This window comes from Eurypyga helias, unplaced genomic scaffold (assembly GCF_000690775.1).
Source record: "Eurypyga helias isolate BGI_N326 unplaced genomic scaffold, ASM69077v1 scaffold11018, whole genome shotgun sequence".
In the NCBI taxonomy this organism is placed as follows: Eukaryota; Metazoa; Chordata; class Aves; order Eurypygiformes; family Eurypygidae; genus Eurypyga; species Eurypyga helias.
In genome coordinates this window covers 1-22,186 of record NW_010267565.1, presented here as the reverse complement: position 1 = coordinate 22,186, position 22,186 = coordinate 1, and the positions used below count along the sequence as shown (strand labels likewise).

The following is a 22,186-nucleotide window of genomic DNA, read 5'->3' as shown; positions in this document are numbered from 1 at the left end:
GAAACACTTAGCTGATCACCTGCTGAAATCACTTGAAAGAATGCATAAAACTGTTCTTCCTACACGCTTTAACATGCTAAGCAGCAGCAACAGGTCTATTAACCCATCTAACATACATTCATTCAAGAGGATTAAAATTATTTACAGCACAGAAAAGTCGTACACTGCAGACTGAAAAGGCCTTTATCCTGCAGTGAGCGCAGCTTCTGACCGAGGAATAAATGCCACAGCAGGAACACAGAGCTCCTGTCTCCATACTGTGCATTAGAAGAGATCAAAAAGATTCCCAGCAGCCTACGTTTAAGGGACCAGCAGGTGACAGTGCATCAATCCTTCAGCTTTTGGGTCGGAGGTGGGGGAAATCCAGACCTACTGCCACATCGTGTCAGCTCTCAGTCACCACCACGGACAAGCAGTTTTGGGCAAATGTATGTGCAAAGCCTAACTTTTGAACCTAAGTTCAAAGCTCATTGAAAGGGTACAGCCCCCCGCCATCCGATGGTGTATAATCGCTAAACCTGTTTTCAGGGACTGGGTAGGCTACAGACAACTGGGACAGGCAGCCCTGGGACAGCTGTGAAGACAAAAACGTGTTTTGAAATGCTTAATGGAACTCTAACACAACTCCCATGGAGTTTTCACCTGGCTCACTACTGCTCATTCAAGCTCCCTAAAAATTTTGTCCCCGAGTCTTCCCACACTAACCAAAACCACACCAGAGAACAGGTTAACAATTCAACACCAGGTATAGCAACAAGAAGGTGCTGGAGGACCATGCTCCAGCCCTATTTTCTGGTGTAGGCAGCCAAGAAGTATGCTAAGGCTGTCTGCACCACACCTAACAGATGTTAGTTGTTGGTGCAAAGATCCTTTGGGAAAGAAGGAGTAAAGAGATCCCAAACCACTGGAACTAACATTACGCTCCACAAGAACAGCCCTTCTCTCCACTAACACACAGCACTGGTTTGGATTAACAAATTATCTTGACACTACTGTTTCAAAGCCCTTTAAAAAAAAAAAAGCTATAACCATTACTCTTCCATTCTAAGAGATGGCCACAAAACAACTGTGCTGATCACAGTAAAGCAAGCTTCCTGTGTCGCCAAGAGAGTTTTGCCTTGGTAGTCACAGGCTAAGCCGACCTCTTAGTTATGCATGCTGTGGTATGGATCCCAACTGTAAGATATTCCATGTCATTCCAGTGACACAAATGATCCATTTTCCCCAGTTTCACCAGTAAACAAGCCAAATAAGCTTGACTTAAGTGGTAAGAATATTTCTGAGGTTATGTGCATTTGACCACATTTCTCCATTGAATCACCAATTCAGACAGGAAATATGAATGATGTTTTTAGTGAGGATGTTAGCAATGCCACCGCCTTTGTGTCACTTCCATCCTCCACCAAGAAAAAAAAGTCAGAACTAAAGAAGAAAGAAACTGTTAAACTGTTCTTTACTGAAGAAGCATGAGAAACTTCAAGCTGCCCATGGAAAAAAAACACCACAACCTCAGAAGTGCAGAGAACCGGCTACTACAGCTAACACCAGTGCAGCTACAGAAACTATTGCACACCGCCAGCCCCAGAAACTCTTAAGGTGTCCAAGTGATGGAGAACATGAACTAAGCAGCCTTGTTACGCACCACATTTCCACCTGATGCTCGATTATCTGTCTGGGAAGGAAAAAAAAATATATTTGTGTCATAAAGAACTAGCATCCTTTCTCAACCGCAGGGAGTTGGTAGTTTGTAGACTGAAGCATTACACAAATTCCAGAATACAGCACCTCATCTACTATGAGACAGTGTTGAAAAAAAGCCTGGTGAAAACTAGGTCAGGCATTCTGTGTTAAAACCAAAATTCTCTCCCTGGAAGAGAAGCAGAGCAATGACACATGTATCTTTTAGCAGAGCACCCATGCAGCTGGGAAGCTGTGGCATCCTGGCACACTGCATTGGATGGACAGGTGAAACTGGCTAACATCAAAATCCATGTCTTCACAACAGCTTGCAGCAGCCAGGCCCCTGTTTCAGCAAGGCATCCAGTACAAAACGACAGTGTTGCTTGGTTTTAGCGCTCCTAAATAATTTCTGTGTTGGCTATTTCAACATCTCCCCTATCTTTCCTTGGGCAGTTACATTGCTCAGATTTGTGCCAGGGTTTTTGGAGAAGGAGGAAAAGAACAAGGCTTTTTTATTTTAGCCTGTTGAAGAAAGCCTGTTGAAGTAACGGAACAGCACAATATAGAGAAACCTGGGAGCTACTGAGTGACCTAGGACAGAGTCCAGAGCATACCTGTGCTCAGTGAGAGCTGCTCTGCATAGCCCCAGGTAAATCTTACCCAACCTGATGCCACTGCAGTGTTAGGGCACCTACAGTGAACTAGGAGTTGCAGAATACACCTGCGTACCTGTTTAAATTGCTTGTAGATCACTTTTCTAACTTCATCCGAAGGCTGAACTTTCCCAGCAAGCAGTGAAGAAAGCATGTTACCCAGGGTAACCATGCCCAGAATCACCCTGGGGAAGGAGAGAGAGAAGATAGGGCTAAGCAATACAAAAGCCTCAGGTGTTCCTGTAGATGGAAGCATCCACTCTCAGCCAGGCTGGAGAAGCCAGTCCAACTGCTTCATGGTATAAAGCAACATTATTGATGGTATACTTGAATTCTGTGTTTCTGCAGGAGACAGAGTCCAGTTCTCAGAAGTTCTGGAGACTCACACCAAAGTCAGCAGGTGCTATGGATGCCGGGCCCTTCTGAGCATCAGGCTCTTTGTACCTCTAGTTCTTGCAACTGGAGAGCTTCTTGCAATCTGAGAGTGCTTCTAAAAAGCACATCTTCATTGTTTCACACCCTCATCAGTCCTTGTGAAAGGTGTGACCGGGCCAGAGACATGCTTACCTCAATTTTGTTCATTCTCCTTCTCCCTGCAAGGATGTTGCAAGGATCTACAACAACTAATCCCTTGAGCTGGCACTGTCACTAGAGAGTAACTGAGCAACTCTTCATTATTCAGCTCGTCCTAGAGGAGACCAAGAGCGTAATGAGGCATACCAGCTTGCGGGGGACATCCTGGTTTACAGGGGTCACCGCAACACTGCACTACAATGCAGTATTCTGAAGAAACTGGGTGAAAGCGGTGGTGGAGATGGGTAGGTTTGGGGTTTGTTTGTTTTAAATATAAGGTTTTGCTTTGTCAAGTTAAACAGCTATTATAAAAAAAACCCCACACCAAACAATGAAATTATCCTGAAGAGACACACTTATTATATGTATAAGAAGCTTATTATATGAAGGGCAGGACAGTCCTGGCTTGACAACATATTACATCCAGCACTGGTGTGTTTAAGGTAATGTTTCTGAACCATGTTACTGCAACTGAAGAAAGGCAAGTGTGAGGATATCATACTTCTAGTAAACATTTAAAGGGCACATCTTGGACGCAACACATATGGATGAATAGTGATATATGTGGACATACCCAGATTCATCAACAACTGGTACCTGGTCGAATCCCTTCTCTCGAAGAATTTCAACAGTGTTTGCACAGGTAACAGTTGGAAGCACAGTCAGGGGAGCAGAGAGGCTAAGTTCCTGAACACTGATGTTCCACCACCTGGGGAAGAAATAAAACCCAAACCCATGCAAGTCTTATGGAGAGAATTGAACCAGTTGTTCATGTACAGTGGCCTTCACCACCACAGGAATGATACAAGGCTGCAAGGAGGAGTTGGGATTCGGAGAGAGTCAGCAAAGCTTCAAGGCTTTCAAGTTTTCTCCCCATTATGTGAAAGTCACTGAAGTACAAGAAGGCTTTAAGATAAAAACTCTTTTCCTCATTTCATCTACTTCCTAGGATTACAGAGTTAGTGGGAAGTACTAATCTCACAGGTTTCATTATTTGTATCTTACACAGAAAATTTTGTACTCCTACTCAAAGAGCTTGACATATTTACAGTCATTACAGGTAGCAATTTAGGGAAGATGCCCCTCCACCTATGTAGGCTTGCAGTGCTTTGCACTCGAGAACTCTGATCTTGGAAGGGTTCTCTTTTCAATATTTCTTTTCATCCCCAGTCTTTACTACTAGGAAATTAATTATATTCCCATGGATTATAAGTATCAAGGGATTTTTAAGTGAAACTCTACTTTTTCATTTCGATACAACTCTGTTCATAAAAAAATATAATCATTAAGTACCAAGTGGTCTTCTGCTGCCATGCAACTCAGAAGAAAATCAACTAATTTCAGCAGATTTGATTAATAGCTGCAATTACATCAACACAATAGCATGAAAGACTAGCTAAATCAAAGGAAGTCATGTAAATTGAAGTAAGCTTTAAATCAGCAACTGCTACAAAGTCAATTGAACAGACTCATGAAAACCTAAACGTATCTGACATGCTTACCAAGGCTTTTTCACAAGGTCTTCTTCTTTCATGAATCCCTTCTGAATCATCCATTTGTCGCTCAAGAACTTCGACCTGGAAAGCATCAGGAAGTGAAAAGCTCATTAGCAGGCTGACCATCTGACAGCAAACCTAATAGCACACAGAGGCAACTGTTTACACCTCACTAACAACTAAGGCATAATTGAAAATATGCTGCTATATGCTGGCCAAGCTTACCAGCCAGGGACACTGAGAAGAAATACTCACAGGAAGAAAAAAGGAATCCCCTAGGAAACAAAGTTTCAGCTACATCAATCCCGTGCAATACGAGAGAGATGGCCTGGAACACAGAAGTGCCAGCCTGTTCTCAGGCAAACTCTGGCCACAGTTTCTAGTCATCTAGTATTGCGTTGCATGCAACTGGAGCCAGGAAACAGCTAAACACATCATGTTTTGGGATATCTTTCAGTGCAGCAGGAGAGAAGCAGCTCAGCACAGCTCAAAGCCCTCACACTTCCAGCTCTAATCTCACCCCAACGCTGGCTGCTGCGACAGTCGTGCCACGTCCCGCTGTGGACACAGGCAGAGAGCGCAGACGGCCTTACAGGGACCCTTCCGGGAATGGCACAATACCAACGGTGCCCAGTAAAAAGAACAGGGAAAGCAAGTCTTTTCTACTCGCCACTGCTGTAAGGAGGTCCGAGGGACCGCCTCACCCTTTTCCCAGGGAGAAAACATGCAGGTTCTTACATGTAGTTCCTGATGGAGTCAGGAAGGATAACAACACAGCGCTGACCTTCCTTCAGCTCTTTGGCTGCTTTCACCGCTACAGCCATGGCACTGCCTGAGCTGCCACCTGCCAAAATGAAATCAGAGGCAAAACTGTCAAACTGTAAGTGAAATGAAAAAGAATGAAAGAAAGGAGAGACAGTAGGGGAGCCCAGGGTGAGGAAGACAGCTTCTGAAATAGGAGGAGGTCTCCCTGACCTGCACAAGGCTTCAGCCTCCCACAGACTACTCTGAGACACCCAAAGGATTCGCATCTGCTCTTACCACACAGTAGTCCTTCCTCTCGGATCAGCTTTCGTGCTAAAGCAAACGACTCCTCATCATTGCTCTTGTACCACTGGTCCACTGCCTGGGAAGGGGCAGGAAGAAACAAGGGTCTATTTAAACAAGGAGGACCAGGGAACTAAACAAGTAGTGTGAATTCAACCCACGCTTTTTGAGGTAACAGCTGCCCTACTGAGCCATGTGCCTGGGTTTCCATCCTCCAAATGCCAAGTGGGTTTTTTTTTGCCAAGGTAAGTTGATCACATTAGCTCAACAGGCTCCTTATTGAAACCTCACTGTGAGAACAAGCTGTTGTGAGACAGACACAGAGAGCATCAAACAGTTTCCTCCCCTTTTGGAGGGCTTCCCAGGGACACAGGCTCTGCTCACAACACGGTCATACCACTTTTGGGCAGGTTGGGATGGTTTGTAGAGTTTTTTGATTGCCTTTTTGTTTGTTTGTGTTTTTTTAAACCAAAAAACCACCACCAAACCCAAAAGACACAAAGAAGTACTGTGTCCTAGGAAAATGTTATCTGCTCACACAATTTCCACCTAGCATTGCAAGACAAACATGGCCAGTGCAGAAGCCTTCAGAGGACTGCTTTTGCTGATGGAAAGAACAGGGATAGTTCTGTCTGCTAGCCCTGCCCTTTCAGCTCAAAGAAAGGCTTCCCCAAGATTTTCCTCCACCTTACACCTCACTTCTGCATCCCAACAGCAGGCAAAGGGCAGTAAACCAAGAAACACGACTTACAGATCTGTCCAAGACCGTGGGGACAAAATCGTATCCAATTCCCTCCACTTCATACATTGTCTTGTCAGTCTTGTTCAGCTCTTCTGGCGTAGCAAGGATGGAGCCTTCAGGATCAACACCTACAATCTGGAGAAGCAGTTTCCGCTTTGGCTACCGTGACACACTGCTTTTGAGAACACAGCTCTTCACTCAGGAGCGCTGGCCTCGTTACAGCTGTTGGTGTCACACTGGCTGCACGCACAGCCAAGCTAACAGCAACCTAGTCTCCTATTCATTTCTTCCTGGCAACTTACACCTCCCCTGTGAGCACAGTGCTTTGCTGCTTCTGGCCCCTTGGCAACCCACCCTGTCTCCTCAAGCTGCGGACACTAAGCGAGGGGCGCCACTTGTTCTACATGGGGTTCGCCTGGTTTAAACAGAAGACAGACTTTCCCTGAGACAAGACTGTCCTCACTCACATCAGACACCATTACACTGCATTTTGTGGCAAGTTTAAGCAGGTAACTTATTTTGTTTACTGCAATCTGCCTACATAGGAAATTATCCACAATTGACACACCATACCAACTTCTGTGGGGAAATCTAACACAGCACACAGGTAAACACACAGGTTGGTGTGTGCAGGGAAGATTTCACTGGGTAAAACCTCAGCAGCTCCAGACAAGTTAGTGAAGGCATGGGCAGAGGGGAAACACAAGGCTGCAGTACACACCAGAGAATGAAGTTTCTCAGACACTCCATGAAGGGATCGGAGGGCCAGTTTTCACCTGCTGAGCCAAACCTGAACTCTGGTCACCGGTGAGACCAGAGGACGACTATTTCAGACAGTCTGACAAACTTTCTTTGCTGCTCAGAACTACCTCCTGACCAATAACATCCAAGAGCTTCCCATAGAGACCCAGGGCAGGCTTGTAAGGAAGTGGAGCAGTTTGAGGTTCACACCGCTGAAGAGAAATGCTTTAGGCTTGCCACTTACTTTGCAACTGGGACACTTCTCCTTCAGCTTTCTGGAAATGCCAGTGATAGTACCTCCTGTGCCAGCCCCAGCCACCAGCATGTCTATTTTTCCTGTTTAAAGGTGAGGAATAGAAGGCCAATGTGAAAACTCCCTCAGAATGATGGATTAAAAAACCATTTAAACTTAAATACGGACCTTCTTTAACAGAAGCAGGCAAGATAAGGCTCTTTGCTTCCCAAGAGCTGTGTAATGAGACCAACCCCGAGACCACCTTGCTCGAACCCCATTTACTTCCAACAGGTGTTTTGAAGAGTCCATCCGTGGTACTTCGGGCAGAGCTGGACATGGCCCATGCAGATTAACCTGTTGTTCTCCTGTTACTGTATTTGCCAAAGTAGATAATTTATTATTCTGCTTAGAATGAGCGGCCCACTGTATTAGTTAGTTTACTGAGTGAGTGCCAAGAGGATAAACATTCACTGAGAGAAGAACTGTTAACAGAACTACCCTCTCATTTTTGTGTGAGAAATACCGGCTTGGTCACGAGCACTCAAGAGTGGGTGCAGGTACAATAGTTCATTCTTCTGTCGCCTCCTACAGTTTCCATGGTGCATCCACAGGACAGCTTTGTTAATAAAAAAATACCTTTTAAAAAGGTCACAGATTCACACACAAACACAAGTGCATAACAGTCAAAAGAGTAACACCCCGCCAAGTGGGGGCAGAAGCTCGTAATAACTAAGCAGTGCCTGGCCTGTGAGGAAAAGTAAGTACAAACAAGAAGCCTAATGCCAGAACTCGTCTAGACTCTCAGTTTATGGGATGGCAGTTTAAGTATACTCATCGTAATTCAGACTTAAAAGTTTGTCACAAAGATGCGAAATCCTCTGAGGAACCACAGTCCCTTCTGAGGGAAGAGGAGGAAAACCCTTCACATGGTTCTCACCTTCAAATCATCTATTAAATTCCTTCTTGTTCTTATTAGAGGGTTCCATTAGGAACTCTTTTATTAAGGCAGGTCAGCAGCCTCCTATAACACATCCTTCTACCAGCTGTGGCAAATGCCCATGTGATAGGCTGCAGCACCACACTGAATGCCTCCAATAGCTCTCAAGCCAATTCCTCAACTGGGCAAGTGAGCCCAGCCAAAGCTCTCTGCTGCCACAGCTCAATCACTGCTGGTACTCCAGTCCTGCTGCCTAGAGCTAGCATGGAAGCAACCCCTGCGGAGTAAGAACTTCTTACCAGTGACAACTGCAACACAGAGCAGTTTGTGCTCCTGAGGTCTCCTGCCCGAAGGAGCTTCCAGTGTATCAGAGTATTTGGTCCGAGAATGTCAAAACACTTATTTCTCTATTTGTGATTGGAGAAAAATAACCCTATTCTTTCATGCCAGTCTACCTATGGGGTTTTTATTTTTAAAGAGAACTTAAGCATCAGTGCTTTCTCTACCTGACCACAAGCAGAGGAGTTTAAAAACCAAAGCATCCTCCTTTAATGGGAAAAAAAATGTAATTACTATGACTACCAGAATAAGGTAATTCTCTAGTGACACACAGCACACGTATGGGATTTGCTGTATCAAAATCCATGCATTTCTTATCCACCTCAGGTTGTGGTGGATACGACCCCAAGTACATCGTGCTAGAAGAGTACTAGGGACTTGCTGAAGAGGGAGTCAGCAGCAGAGCAAACATACCTTCACACTGCTGCAGGATCTCTTCAGCCGTGGTGTCGTAGTGCGACAGGGGGTTGCTGGCATTACGGTACTATATTGAAAGACAGAATAGCTGTTAGATCAGAAAGATGAAATTCACATTGTGATGCATTTCAAGAACATGAAAAACATTCTGCAGACCCCATAGCAGCTACGTACACCCTTTCCAGGTATTTCCTTACCTATTATCTGGACCTAGGCAGAATGCCTGAGGGAAGATAAAACTTTCCTAAGTGACCTAAGTTAAGAGTAGGTCTAAGGTTCCAGCACCTTCCAATTCCAAGATCAGGCCTGTTTGTGGGACAGTCTCTTTTAGGAACACGACCCTTGTACCCATTCTTCCACCCCTGACTGCCAGTTTAGTGGAAAAAACCACCCATAGGGTTTGCAGTTTCTGCAAACAGAGGCTCGTTGCTGCCCTCTAGTGACAACAAAAACTTGCTACCCTACAGCAGGGTGATGGCTCAACTACAGCTCCAGGCCAGGGACATCTCTTTCTCCAGAGGAGACACACGTAGTGTTGAACAGTCAACCAAGGACACTAAGGAACAAGGCTGCAATACCTCTTCCCATGCTATACCCGCACCTCTGACACCTCGGCTCTTACCTGGTCCAGTATGTGTGAATTGGGGATTTCGTTTTTCAGTCTCCATGCTACTCCCACGTGAGATTCTGGAGAATCAAACCTGGCAGTCGTTGGGGTCCTCACAATCTCAGCACCCAGAGCTCTCAGGACATCCACCTGTAGCAAACAGAGGTGGTCACAAAACCCCATAACACTCTTCCAGCACAGAGACTTCATTGAGATGCAGGGAAAAGAATCACCTGGCCTGCAAAAGCCTCCTTAAAGGTTCTCCTAAATCCCACCCTCACATGACTGAGCTGTGATTAAGTCCAAGTGCTTAGTACCGTTCTGTCTTATCTAAGCTTTACTTGGGAGCTAGATGTCAAATTCCTGGTTCTGTTCTAGGCCTTCAGGCCTGTAGGAGCAGTTACTACACACTGAGAAGCCTATTTCAGGCAAAACACCATCTCCTCTCATGGCAGTCACGTATGTTCTGCACTCCAACAGTGCTACAGGCCAGAATTCTACGTTTAAGTGCAAATTATGTGTATTTACCTCCTCTTTGGATAGTGGCAGGAAAGGAGGTCCTCCAGGGCCCTATGCACTATTCAACTGCTACAAGGGCAAGAAAGTTTGACACTGAGCTGAGGCAAAGCCTGTCTTCAGAGGGGAGGGAGGCCTTCAGTGCTGCGCGACACATGGCAATGGCCATGTGGTACCTCTCTCTCCAGAGCAGGGAAGAGCCTTCAAGGAATGTTGTTCTCATTTGTGCTGCTGCCTTTCAGTTAGAACACTGGAATTGTTTGAATTGAAATAAAGAGTTTTGCTGACATCAATCTACTGCCTCAGCTGTCAGCCACAGGGGCTCTGCACCTCTACTCTCTACTTCTGGCTGTAGGTGCAGCACCACAGGACAAGGCTTGCTCTAGAGGTTTTGTGCTTCCCACCATGAAGGTAAGTGGACATTACCCAGGTGGCTTTTCCTTCCCTTTTGTTGTTGTGGTGACAGAACTCAGATGCTTGCCAGTACCCCCCGTGTAACTTGAGAAGCTCAAACAGGCTCCCTCACAGCCGTGCTTATCCCAGTGCAGAACAGAATATTCAAAGCTTCAGCATCACCTTCCTGCATCCTCCTTTGCTCAGTGAGGGACAGCTAACCCAGGGATATGTAGTGTGCTAGGTAAATCTCAAGGTCCCTTGACATTTGTGTTTAAAACAGTTACAACAGTTTGCCAAGTGACGGTGCTATGGGGATGGGTCTTAAACACATTTCTGTCCGTAGCCAGCCAGCCTGGATTTCTCTGGGCACTGGCAAGAGCACCTCAGCAGTGTTCTGCCTGCCCAATGACCTAGAGACCAAGAGCCTACACCTTCATTGCTAAAGCCACAGCACTCATCTGCACCAGGAACTCTGCAAGTGCAAACATGCTTATTTTTAAATTCTTGAAAATAAAAGCAGAACTGACCTTCTCCATGCTCATTTTCTCTGGCATCACAATGATACAGCGGTAACCCTTCACTGCAGCAGCCAAGGCCAGCCCAATTCCTGGAAGCAAGCAAAGACACGCAGAGCATACAGTGAGGAGCAGCAAAGAACAAAACCCATAATGCTAGCTTTGGCATGCGCTGGCTTTAATCAGATTTTCATCAGAGGCTTGAGTACAGCGTCTCTAGAGGGGTAGCAAAGGGAAAGTTTCTGGCTACTGGGGTGAACTGGATTTACAAATGCTGCTAGCTCTTTGAGGATCACAAAGAAAATTTAGCCAATGGTGGGGAAACTTGAGATGTACAAACTTCTACCCTTACCAGATGCACATCACCTTCCTCCTGTTGCACCCACTTCATTTTTACAGAAGTAATTTGGGAAAGGAATAAGCTTTAAGCTAAAGAAGACTAGATCAGTCATTTTGATACTGTCAGAAGAGCATTTGAGCCTCTACTGACTCAATTCTGCATTAAATCCCTAGTTTTGGAATGTGCAGAAACTAATTCCTTTCTAAAAAGACATGATCAAATGCTGTTTGTGATTGAGATTCTAATGCACTATGTCAACTTGCTACCGTGGTGAAGCACTGTGTTAGAGACAGACATCTTATGTCTACTTTAAAAATCTGCATGTCCAGCCTGATTTCTGCCTTCCACCTTGTCACTGTCTGTGTAACTGAAGAGCTAAGCTCAAAACGTGCCTTCCCCACAGAAGAGCAGCTTACACCTGTTATCAGATCGCTTCTCTGCTGGATAAGCTAAACAGATCAAGTCAGACGATTTGTGTCTGAGGTCAGACTGGATGGCACCTCCCCTGCTCTTCTGGGTACCGACACGTGCCCGTGACAATGCCTCGCAGGCAGTTTACCCTACCCAGTGACTTGCTTCTGGCTCTGCTTCTACAGGGAGCTGGGTTGCGGAGGGGTGGGAAGCTAACTGTTCCTGCAAGAGGAGCGTAACTCGCGCCTCAAGTAATTCAAGTAGTATTTAAATACTTGTGGGGCAGGAAGGGGGAACCAAAACTTTTCCAAGTATACTATAAATATGGATGCCCAAATAAAATAAAACCAGAAGACAGCAAAGGCCTCACAAAGGCCAGAGACTGAAAAGAGCCATCCAGCACTCTCCCTTATGGTCTGCGATGCAGAAAGCATTTTGAGACCTGAACGCCAACGCTTTGTACTTTCTGCTAGTGACTTGGAAATGCAGCAAACATCAAACCAGGACTTTGGCTGAGGGAAAGCGGGATGCAGAGATGACAAATATAACACATTAGCTCTCACATTTAACATACCCAGGAGCTCTGAGCAGTAGCCTTAAAGCAAATGCCATCTCTCTCAGGTTACTCTCTGCACTAGTCTTTGCTTTTACATGAAAAGGGACAGCTTTCTGAACTACATTGCCCTGTGTCTCCTTCAGTTCTGCCTTCTTCCTATCTTTTGGACTCTGTGGCAAGGAGAACTGTTTATCAGGTACTGACCCAGGAAGCAGGATGCCACAGTATGACCTCAGATAGTGGAGAAATGCAACATATATGGCTATTTTCCACTACATGCCCTTGTTCAGGCAAGAGGTATTGCCAGAGTCACAAGGGCTTCCAGGTGCATGCACACACACACCCCAGAGCAGCTGCTGAGCAAACAGCAGCAGGTATGACTTCCCAGTTTTCTGAGGAAGGCAGAGGAACCGCTCACAGATCAGCTCATCATCCCAGTTCCTCCATTAACAAAGGCTGGACTGGATCAAAAGACCAAAAGAAAGATCTACCTGGCCTGTGTCTATCAGCAGGTAACAGTAGATGCCCAGAAAAGAGTTTAAGAACAGGACAAGACACCTCTCCAGAACACATCAGCCAGGAGAGTAGCTTGTAGCTCTTGTGGCTCAGCTCAGGAACCTCCTCAGACGATACAGTGTATTTTATATTTAACCAGCTCAAGGTGGAGCATTCCAGGTATGCTTATTCCCAACCAGTAGAGCAGCTTAACAGAAGTACAACAGATTTTATACAGGAGCCCAGCATTAACTCCACTCTGCTTGGATCATCAGATGCTCTGCCCTAGCCTCTGATTAGCAGGACTGTTCCTTCCTCCATCCCTCCAAGAAGGACACACTGACCCAAGTGGAATCTGTTGAAAACCTAGGTGTGCAAGGTCTATGTGAACAGGTTATGCTGTGAGGATGCAGCTCATTTCCCATGTCAACTGAACAAACACGGGAAAAGGCTGTTCCTCAAACCATGCCCACCTCACCTGACAGAGGGGCTATGGGATTTCCCAAACAGAAGGGAAGATCCATATTCACAACAGTCTTTTGGGGCCTTTTTCCCCAATAATTTCAGTCAGACTTCTATTCCTGAATAGGACTTAAAGATCCTAATAAATCTGGCCTAACACTTCTCTTGAAGCAAAGGGCCCTGCAAATTTAGCAGACCTCCTTCCCAGCCATTCTGTCCAGCACAGTACACTGCAGAATTGTTCCTTGTGCGAGACGGAAAAGGAACTGCTCCCTACACCATGCAGGCAGGAAGGTATGCCCTTTCTTCCTTGCACAGGAAGCTGCCATACGCCAATCTCAAGTCTGTCTCTTCCAGAAAAACCATCACAGCATTTTTCCTCCATACTTTGCTAGGGTCTCTCCAACCCCTACCTGTGTTTCCAGAGGTTGGCTCTATGATGGTGTCCCCAGGCTTCAAGATTCCAGCTTTCTCAGCATCCTCCACCATCCTCAGGCTGATGCGGTCCTTGACACTGCCTCCAGCATTGAAGAACTCGCATTTTGCCACTAGAAACAGAGAAACCAAGCAGAGTTCTTCAAAAGCAGTCATTGGCTAAACAGGCTGCTGATCCCCAACATACCTGCACGAGCAGCTCTGTTAACGTCTGCCCAGTCGGCCTCCCTACTTTACAACACCAGAGATGGGGATTCAGTTTGCTGCATCTCCACTGTTACGGGTCACAGCAGCAAAGCAAGTTCACTACTTGATGCTGGCCACAGAAGCCAGGAACCCATACTCTGTCAGTCTCCCCAAAATACATCCTCTCCTTTCATCTTCCCTCTTTTTTACAGCCCAGTCATCAGGATAAAAAGCCGCGGGGCTCTTCCAGTGCAACAGCACAGGGGAAGAGAACTCTACCAACACACCTTGCCTCCTCCCTGCTGCATTCTCCATCCACAGAGTTTCTGATCGAACTAGAAGCTTCTCCCCTTGTTCAGCCTACACTTTCACTTCAGTACTCCCAGCGTTAATCCCTTCAGTGGTGTTAAACATCACCAATATGGTTGGGTATAAAAACAAACAAACAAAACATTCACTAACAGTTTCATCCCTTTTGTTGTTTTCAATGATCTTTAGTGGTAACTGCACATCTGCATTTTACACACGCTGGTGAATATTCCGAATATGAGGCAGTCAGAAACTTCATACAGCTTTAAAGTTGAAAAATTATCTTCTATAAAAAAAGGTTTTACTTTGCCTACAGAAATGCAAAAGCTGCAGGAAACATCCTTATGAAGTACAAATTGAAAGATGTTTTTAGGTGACCAAATCCTAAAAACCCAAAAATCAGCTGAAGAAGAGAGTAATTTTTCTCACCATTTTCTGTGGAGTACCCATGCTCCTCCTACGCCCAGGCTACATGACACTACTAACCACGGCTACCCAAGTTTCTGAAACAGTTTCTTATTTTGATTTTTGTGCCTGCAGCAGTACTCACAGAGTTCACACTTGAGCCCATACTGCTTCCCAATCTTGTTGATTCGCACCAAGGGTGTATTGCCAACTTTATTCAGGATGCTTGGCAGGATTTTCAGAGGCTCTGGCCTGGTACACATACAAAAAAAAAAAATCAGTGTGTTCACAGAAGGGGCCACAGGCAGCTCACACAAAAGCAACACAGCATTTCCAAGGCTTTTTATTTCAGCCAGCTTTCTCCTTCCCCTTTACCAGGCTAGTTATTTTAGACATTTTAGTTTAAAAGAACTGGATACAAATTCACAAAACATCAAGTCCTTGATCCAAACCAAGGTTTAATCAGATACCAAGCCAAGTGCTGAGGCAAGAATGAAGTGCTCTGCACTTCCTCCTGGCATGAAGTGGCTTAGCACTGCTCAGAGTCAGCTATTTTACAAGCAAAAGGCAGTAGCAGTGTGATCTCTCATCCAGTCAGGGAGCTGCTTGCCAGGTTACTTAAAATAAGCTCATTCCAGTCTACATGGTTTCACATCTCCGGTGCAAAGCCCCTTGCATACTTAACCCGGGATCTGAGCTTTGCTTGCACACAGAAATTAAGAAGCAGCAGCATATCTACATGCTAAACAGCATCAATTTAAATCAGTCATCTTTTGTTAAATTCACTTGGCTCTGAGGGGACCTGGATTAGTGCTATTCTGGAAATCAGCAAATAAAAGTAATACTTACAGAGTGGTATGGCGATGGGGGGAAGCAGAGAGGGGTTTCCCAAGCTTCCACGTGCATTTGCTAGGCGTATCGGGGCGGATCCACTCCCTTTCCTTCTCATTAGCCTTACAATTCTCATTGTCCACCCCACCAGGGAGGAAACACTTGCCAGGGGCATGAGGGCACGAGTTCGTATCTGGCTTCTCCTGGGAAGGAATTTTAGGCATTTCATCCTTGGGGGAGAGGAAAAAAAAAAAGGGGGGGGGGGGTGTGTGTAGGAGGGAGAGAGCAATTCGTATGCCCTGCTGTAACAAGGTCAAAGCAACTTTTAAGACTATGAAAGTTACTCAAGTTCTGCACCATGGGAAACTACCCATTCACATCACTATCCTCCCTAAAACCAGCTAAAAATCGTGTTACTCCTAAGGAGCCCTTATTTTTGTCTCTGTCCCTTCACCAACACATCTATTTCCGGCCTAGTGTTTCAGCATGCAGTTTTTCTGAAGGAAGCCTGAACAGAAACGCCCCCAGTGGCAATTTTCCAGAGAACAGTATTGCCTATAAGCCAAAAGGGACAATGGCAACAAGTAGCTTTTAACATCCCAAGGTCAGGTTCTGCCACTGACTACAGAAGATCTGTCTGTCATTGTACCCAAGACCCAGGTATCAGGGGAGAGAGCACAGTCTGTCTGATAGACAAACCCCATCCTCAAGTGTCCTAGTCTTGGTTTTCCCTTCTATGAAAAAGGTCACAACAAACAGGTATTTTAATGTTCCATTGATGTTTCCACAGTACTGTGAAGTTGGGAAAGCATTTCAGCATAATTTTGATTTGCCAAATCCTTATTACCAAAACTAGGACCTTGCACTGCGATGCTGAGCGCAAAGCTCAATACGGTGCCCTACACAAAGATAACATGAACACACTGAAGCATGTGCTTACTGTAAATAGCCTCCATAAGCATCAAGAAAACAGGACTAACCTCATGGCAGACACCCCTCCCACACCAAAAAAACCCAGCTCTCTGAAATAAAACCTCTCCATTCCAAGCAGAGAGGAACAGAGTACTACTGGGTGACTGATTAGAAAACGGTGCCAAGATACTCTGCACTGCTACTTGTGGTCATGAGGGAGTCACTTCCAGGAAGGTTGCTGGTTTCAAAAGCGCCCACCTCCACAGCATTCCCACAGAAAACCTAGAATAGGGCTTTCCCAAATACTGGTGGCAGAGAAACAGGCAAACAGTATTCCCCAAAGCCCAGCGGGTACCTTAGACACAGAAACAGGTCTTTCCGATATCAGCTTCTCCATGTTCTTTGGTGAAGGTGATGGCACAGTAAAGAGGGCTTTCTTCAGGAGACAGAGTACTGTGGGTCACACGACTGGGATCCTCTTCAAACCTGCAGGTCACGCAGGGTAGAAAAACACACTATCAGGAAACTGTCTCCCGTAAGGGCAAGCCATCCCATTTTCACACAGTCAAAAAAAAAAAAAAGCTACAACACAAAGTGAAGATGACTTGTATAAATAGGATTTAAAAAAATCATGCAGCAGAGGTATCGCACAAGACCAGTGGAGGGTCTGCTGATCCTGTTCTTCCCTCATTACCTAGTCTTCCCTCTGCCCTTGCCCTCCACAGCTCAGATGCAGTAAAGTAAGCAGAAAACATCTCTATTGGACTGCCTGCAATTCCACAAGCTTGAAAGCCACACACAGTAATCAAAAATGCTCCAGTTCACAGGATATAGTACTTCTACAGACACCAAAAAGAGCTTCATGGGGCCATCACCAAAAGGCCCTGTACACAATGTAGGAAACAGCTTTATACAGGAACGCTTGCTGAGGCCTCTCTACCCTTGGGGAGACCAAAAATCTTACATGTTCCTACCCAAACTGAGTTAGCGTTGCATGCACAACTGTAGTGATGCTGGATATAACACACAGAGCAAACACTTCATCCATAAGGAAGCCTTCTAGCAGGCTTTATGTTTCAGAAATTAGTAAATATAAAAATGAAGCAGTAAGTTCATTTCTCCTACTCCAGCCAGTTGCTCTTGCCCACTTCCTTTTCACTGAAGAAAAAAAATCTGGCTGAAGTCTTGGAAAGCATTTGGGGGTTTTTCCTAATATTTGGTTTTCTCATCACCATTTTGCAGCAAGATTCAAGCTCTTCCCATTACTGAACTGTGCTAGGCCTGGAAAGGGTCCCTGGCCTCATCCTCCTCCTGACAAATGCACACAAAACAGACACAGCTTAGATCAGGCAGAGCTGATGGTCTCGTGACGCACCGGAAAAAAAACCTGAATCACAGGATCAGTGAGCTTTAGCATTTGATGCTGCAAGTTAACATGCACCACTAAACGCTACTGCCACACACACACCAATTCCTTTCTTGCAGGCTGGTTTGAAGAAAGTGCCCAAGGCATTTAAACTGCCCTCCTTCAGGAAAAAAGTCTCCCTAATTGCCAACTTTCCAGACTAAGGCTTAAAATAATTCTCCTTCTGGATATAAAGACTTACATGCCACCAAAATTATACAATTCTGCTTTATTTATGTTAATATTTGCCCAAAAGCCAAGATGGACTATATCCTGGCCTAGACTACTGACCAGGGCTAGACTGAGAGACCCCAGTCCAAGAAAGCTAATACCTCATAAATACACATAATCTAACACCAACCAGTCTTTGTTACCAGAAATTAACTTACTTCCAGTTCCACAATGAAACTCCGCCTTCACTTCCATTTCTAGAAGGTTCACAGTTCAGAACATCAGCACTTTCTTTAGTAAAGAAAGAATACTGAAGAAGTTTCAAGTCCTTCTATAAAGCCACATCCACATATTCCTTCAGACAGCTGGCAGGCAACATCGGACATAGACACCAGCTGCCTCTGCTCACAGGTAACACTGACAATATATACAGAGTCCATCTAAAAGGGTACCTTGCTGCCAAAGGATCAAACCGTTTCAACATACGGCAGCAAAGCAGCAAGGGGTTATAGACAGGAAACAGAATATTTTGTTCATCTTCTAGGTTCTCATAAGACAGGTGTGCAAAACCTTTAAAAGCTTTAAATCACCAACCCTCAATGTCCTTCGAGAGGGTCCAAAAACTGAGGAGAAAGGGGGAGAAATTTGTCGCAGCCGAAGTTTCAGAGGTTTCGAATATAAGTACGTGTTCTTTGTATTGACAGCAGGAAAAAAAAAGAATGTGTCTTTTCAAAAGCCCAATTTGGGGAGAATCCGCCAAAAGGCAGAAAGACAACACCATCTCATTTACTCCACTGTAAGGCAAAAAAAAAAAAAAAAAATCCACAATTCACTAAGCAACACTCACAGCCTCTTGAACTAGAAAGAGCTGAAATGGAGGAAAAGCTGTATTTATTACCTTCAGCTAAGCTGTGAGATTCTCTCATATGTTTAAAATGGTGATACTCTGACCCTTCAATCAAAGCTTCAGTAATGGGCCTAGAACTCTGAACACAAGTGAGGCTAGAGAGACAAAGCTAACCACAATCATTGCCAACAAAAATCCTGTCACCAAATACTAACCTTCAGCAGCATCATTCATTGAAAGGAACACAAGCTCCTGCTCCATAAATCCCTTCAAATCATTTTGTTAGGCATTATTTTAAATAACCTCACAGCCACCCAGCCCAAAGTAGACAGGTATGTGTATATGCATTTATAAAGTCAAATTCTAATCATGCCAGCAGAGAATCAGCCTCAACTACGGTCAACCTCATATTCCAGGGTTTTGAAGAAAGACAAAATCCAAGGACAGATGTGGTTGCTCTCCTAGAGAGGTTCTTAATACAGCACTCACAGGAGACATAAGCATCTGTGGTAGCTTACTGCTATACCAAAGAAACAGGTCAAGAGCCCAAGAGTGACTTGTCCTATTCAGAACCAACAGATCTCAGAGCTCCTTCAGTGCTACTGATCAGCTTCCCGACACACCACACAAAACATCCAGCTAGCGCTTCCAGCCCTAGATGATGCAACTTCAGCAAAAGAAAGGGCAGAGGTGGTCAGCCTAGGACATCCAAATTCCTCCCAAAACCTATGATCCTGCCTACAAGCTCAAATCAAGCCATAGGAAGCTGGTGCATCTTTCTACTAGGGATATCTCTGGGGGAAAGGGGGTAAGCAGAAATTGCCAAAACAGAGGACAATTGCAATTTTTTCCACTAGCCTGACCCTCTTAATCTTTCTTCTGGGAATGCAGACTAGGGAGACAGGGCAGGAGAATGGTGACTACTGCTCCAACTGCAACTGAATGCGGCTCAGAAGCCTGAGGGAGGTAAGCTGCAGGAAGAGTTGCCCATTTTCAGGAAAGAAATTCTGTCAGCCCGACTTTAAGTTTGCTGTAAAAGGGAACGCTCCCAGAACTAGCTGGGGGTGTGGGTAGAGACTAACTAGAAAAGCCTGACTAACTTCTGCCATTATAACTGCAGAGTACACAAGGCAGAAAAATCAGAAAGACAATTTACAAAGTCACACCTAAGTCACGAAGGGGATTGAGACATCGGCAGAGGCAGGAGATCCAGAAACTCCCATGGGCAAGGCTCACATCTCTGGATCCATCTTCAGAGGGAACTTAAGACCTAAACTATTTCTCAACTCACACAGAAAGCCAGCAAGTAAAATTAATCCCCAACCAGACTGAGCTGAACTCACTCCATAGATATGTTAGGAGCTACAGTTTCTAAGGCTGTTTACAGTATACGATGTCAGCACTAATGCAGACGTTTAAGGAGTATCATGTATGCGAGAAGCTAATTAACTTGAGTCTTGGCTGAAGCAGAAATGAAGCTGTCTAAAAGGCAGGTGTAGGAGGTGGATCAGAGAGAGATGCCCTAAGGGCTGACTACTCCGTCAGAGACGATATACAGGATTTCATTATGCTGCAGCCTGAGAACGGGAAACTAGGACATTAAGTACTTTACTGCCTGAACAGCAAACCACTACAAACCAGTTCTGCTCACTCTGAGTATCACGGGGTCTTAGAGAGCTTTAGGATCTTTACAGGTTAACAGATGTAGCAGCACCTCCAGCCTTTAGAAGCTGTTCTGAAACACCACAGCTACAAGTGATTCAGGAGACAGCCAGCCATCTGGTTTTTGTTTACTATTCCCCCTCCACAACCCCCCATTACCTCCTCAGCAGCAGCCAGCCAGCGCTTCTGTGTCAGGAGACATCGAGCGACCTGAAGTAACTGGGGTATGAATTAACAATACTGTGGCTCTAGGGAGAAATATTCTGAGAATTGACTCAACCGTTTTCCCAGTACAGAGGGGATGAGCACACACGTGCATCCTCTCAGTGATCACTCTTCCTTTCAAGGCCAGACTGGCATACTCATCATAAGCCTCCTCACAAGAAATGAGTAATTCTTTAATACCTCTGTAACACTGCAGAGGTGTTAAAATTTCAACAGCAAAGCACCTTTCACTGCTATGACAATTTTTATGCTACAGATGAGCCAGTGAAGACGCGAGCAGTCAGACCGCCTTACCCCACAGAAGGGGAGATGGAGCTCTGCTCTAGATTTCTGACCAGGTCTATAAAACAGGTAAAAGCACAGGTCCCCTTACTCATCTTCTGTTAGCACAGGGAGCTCTGACAAAGGCTGGCAGAGAACCGCTGGTCACCACTGCCTAGGCAGGATGCCAGCTTTTTGGCTGACGTATGTTTTGTGGGAAAGACCAGCTGCCACCCACCCTGGCTACATCCATAGAGCTTTGGGCAGGCATCCACAGTCCAACCACGGGCATGGTACACCCTGCTGCCTGCCTAGCTCCTATGGATCTCACATGCAGGCAGCGGGCACATGCCAAGAGCCAGAGGCCAGCCTGTCCCAGCCGTCCTGGCAGCCTGCTAAGCTGCCAGTGCCAGGTTAGTGAGCCAGCATGCATGCTCCTGGCCATGGGGCCCCGTGACCCTTGCTACCATCCACAGTTTCTAGAAGCACTGCTCTGGCTTCAGGAAAACAGGCTGGTTAACTCACACAGAGGGTCATGACAGCATACTGAAGAGTCCCCAGCCAGCATCAAGAAGGATGACTTGTCCAAACCCCCCAAGTGCTAGGCCTAACCTAACACCTAAAGTGTGCTTCCTCAGTAGTAATCTCACTACAGCCATTTCCCTGATGAGAAATGCCAGGTTCTTAGCAGGTCTCATCTTCCCAGGAAATACCTTTCCTCCTCTGACACAAAATCCCCAGATTTTACCTATCTCCATACTCTTTACGTTTTCCCTCCTTCCTGCAGCACAGGTTTTGCAGAACACAGAGCTCTCATGCCTCAACTCAGCAAACAGACTCCTTGAAAATGTAAACACTGAGCAACTTTGCTGGAACAGGGCCCAGCACTCCAAAACCTCCATGGGCAAAGGCTTTAGGATAATTAAAAAATAAATAAATTTTTAAAAAGATACACAGAAGACTGGATATTCAAACAGGAATAGGAGAGGCATTGCTTGTCTTTCAGGTAATGGCCGGTTCAGTAACACGCCAGCAGCATTACTAACGCTGCTATTCCAGTAGGTCTCATGGGTCTTGGCCAAATTCAGACCCTTCCCAATAGGGGAAGGGCCATGCGTACAGTAAAGGGTAAGAAAAAAAAAGCTTCTTGGTCCACTGTGTTAGCCAGGCTTAAAAAAAAAAAAAAAACACAGTGGCAAGAGACCCTCGCCTCACGGTACCTCACGGTACCCAGGAGAACAATGGATGATGACAGGCCAAGAACTTGCGAGGAGCCGGCGCCAACCCCAGGGGGAAAAACACAGGGAGCAATGTCATCTTGCAAGCCCGTATAAGAAGCAGAAAACCAATCTTTCCTCTAACCAAGTCTCTTCACGGGC

General features: G+C 45.5%; 1 protein-coding gene across 1 annotated transcript in view; it reads right to left on the bottom strand.

Annotated features, from left to right (window-relative positions):
- Positions 1-16,633, bottom strand: part of LOC104513958 (cystathionine beta-synthase-like) — a 19,126-nt gene extending 2,493 nt beyond the window's left edge. Inside the window, exons 1-14 of the mRNA XM_010157468.1 lie at positions 16,592-16,633; positions 15,343-15,554; positions 14,639-14,745; positions 13,572-13,706; positions 10,907-10,986; positions 9,483-9,617; positions 8,858-8,927; positions 7,177-7,268; positions 6,201-6,326; positions 5,444-5,528; positions 5,141-5,246; positions 4,409-4,483; positions 3,481-3,615; positions 2,410-2,518 (exon numbers count right to left, since the gene is read on the bottom strand). Coding sequence (XP_010155770.1) covers positions 2,410-2,518; positions 3,481-3,615; positions 4,409-4,483; positions 5,141-5,246; positions 5,444-5,528; positions 6,201-6,326; positions 7,177-7,268; positions 8,858-8,927; positions 9,483-9,617; positions 10,907-10,986; positions 13,572-13,706; positions 14,639-14,745; positions 15,343-15,554; positions 16,592-16,633 — 1,509 coding nt within the window. The remainder of the gene's footprint in view (positions 1-2,409; positions 2,519-3,480; positions 3,616-4,408; positions 4,484-5,140; positions 5,247-5,443; positions 5,529-6,200; positions 6,327-7,176; positions 7,269-8,857; positions 8,928-9,482; positions 9,618-10,906; positions 10,987-13,571; positions 13,707-14,638; positions 14,746-15,342; positions 15,555-16,591) is intronic.
- Between the last annotated feature and the right edge of the window lie 5,553 nt (positions 16,634-22,186).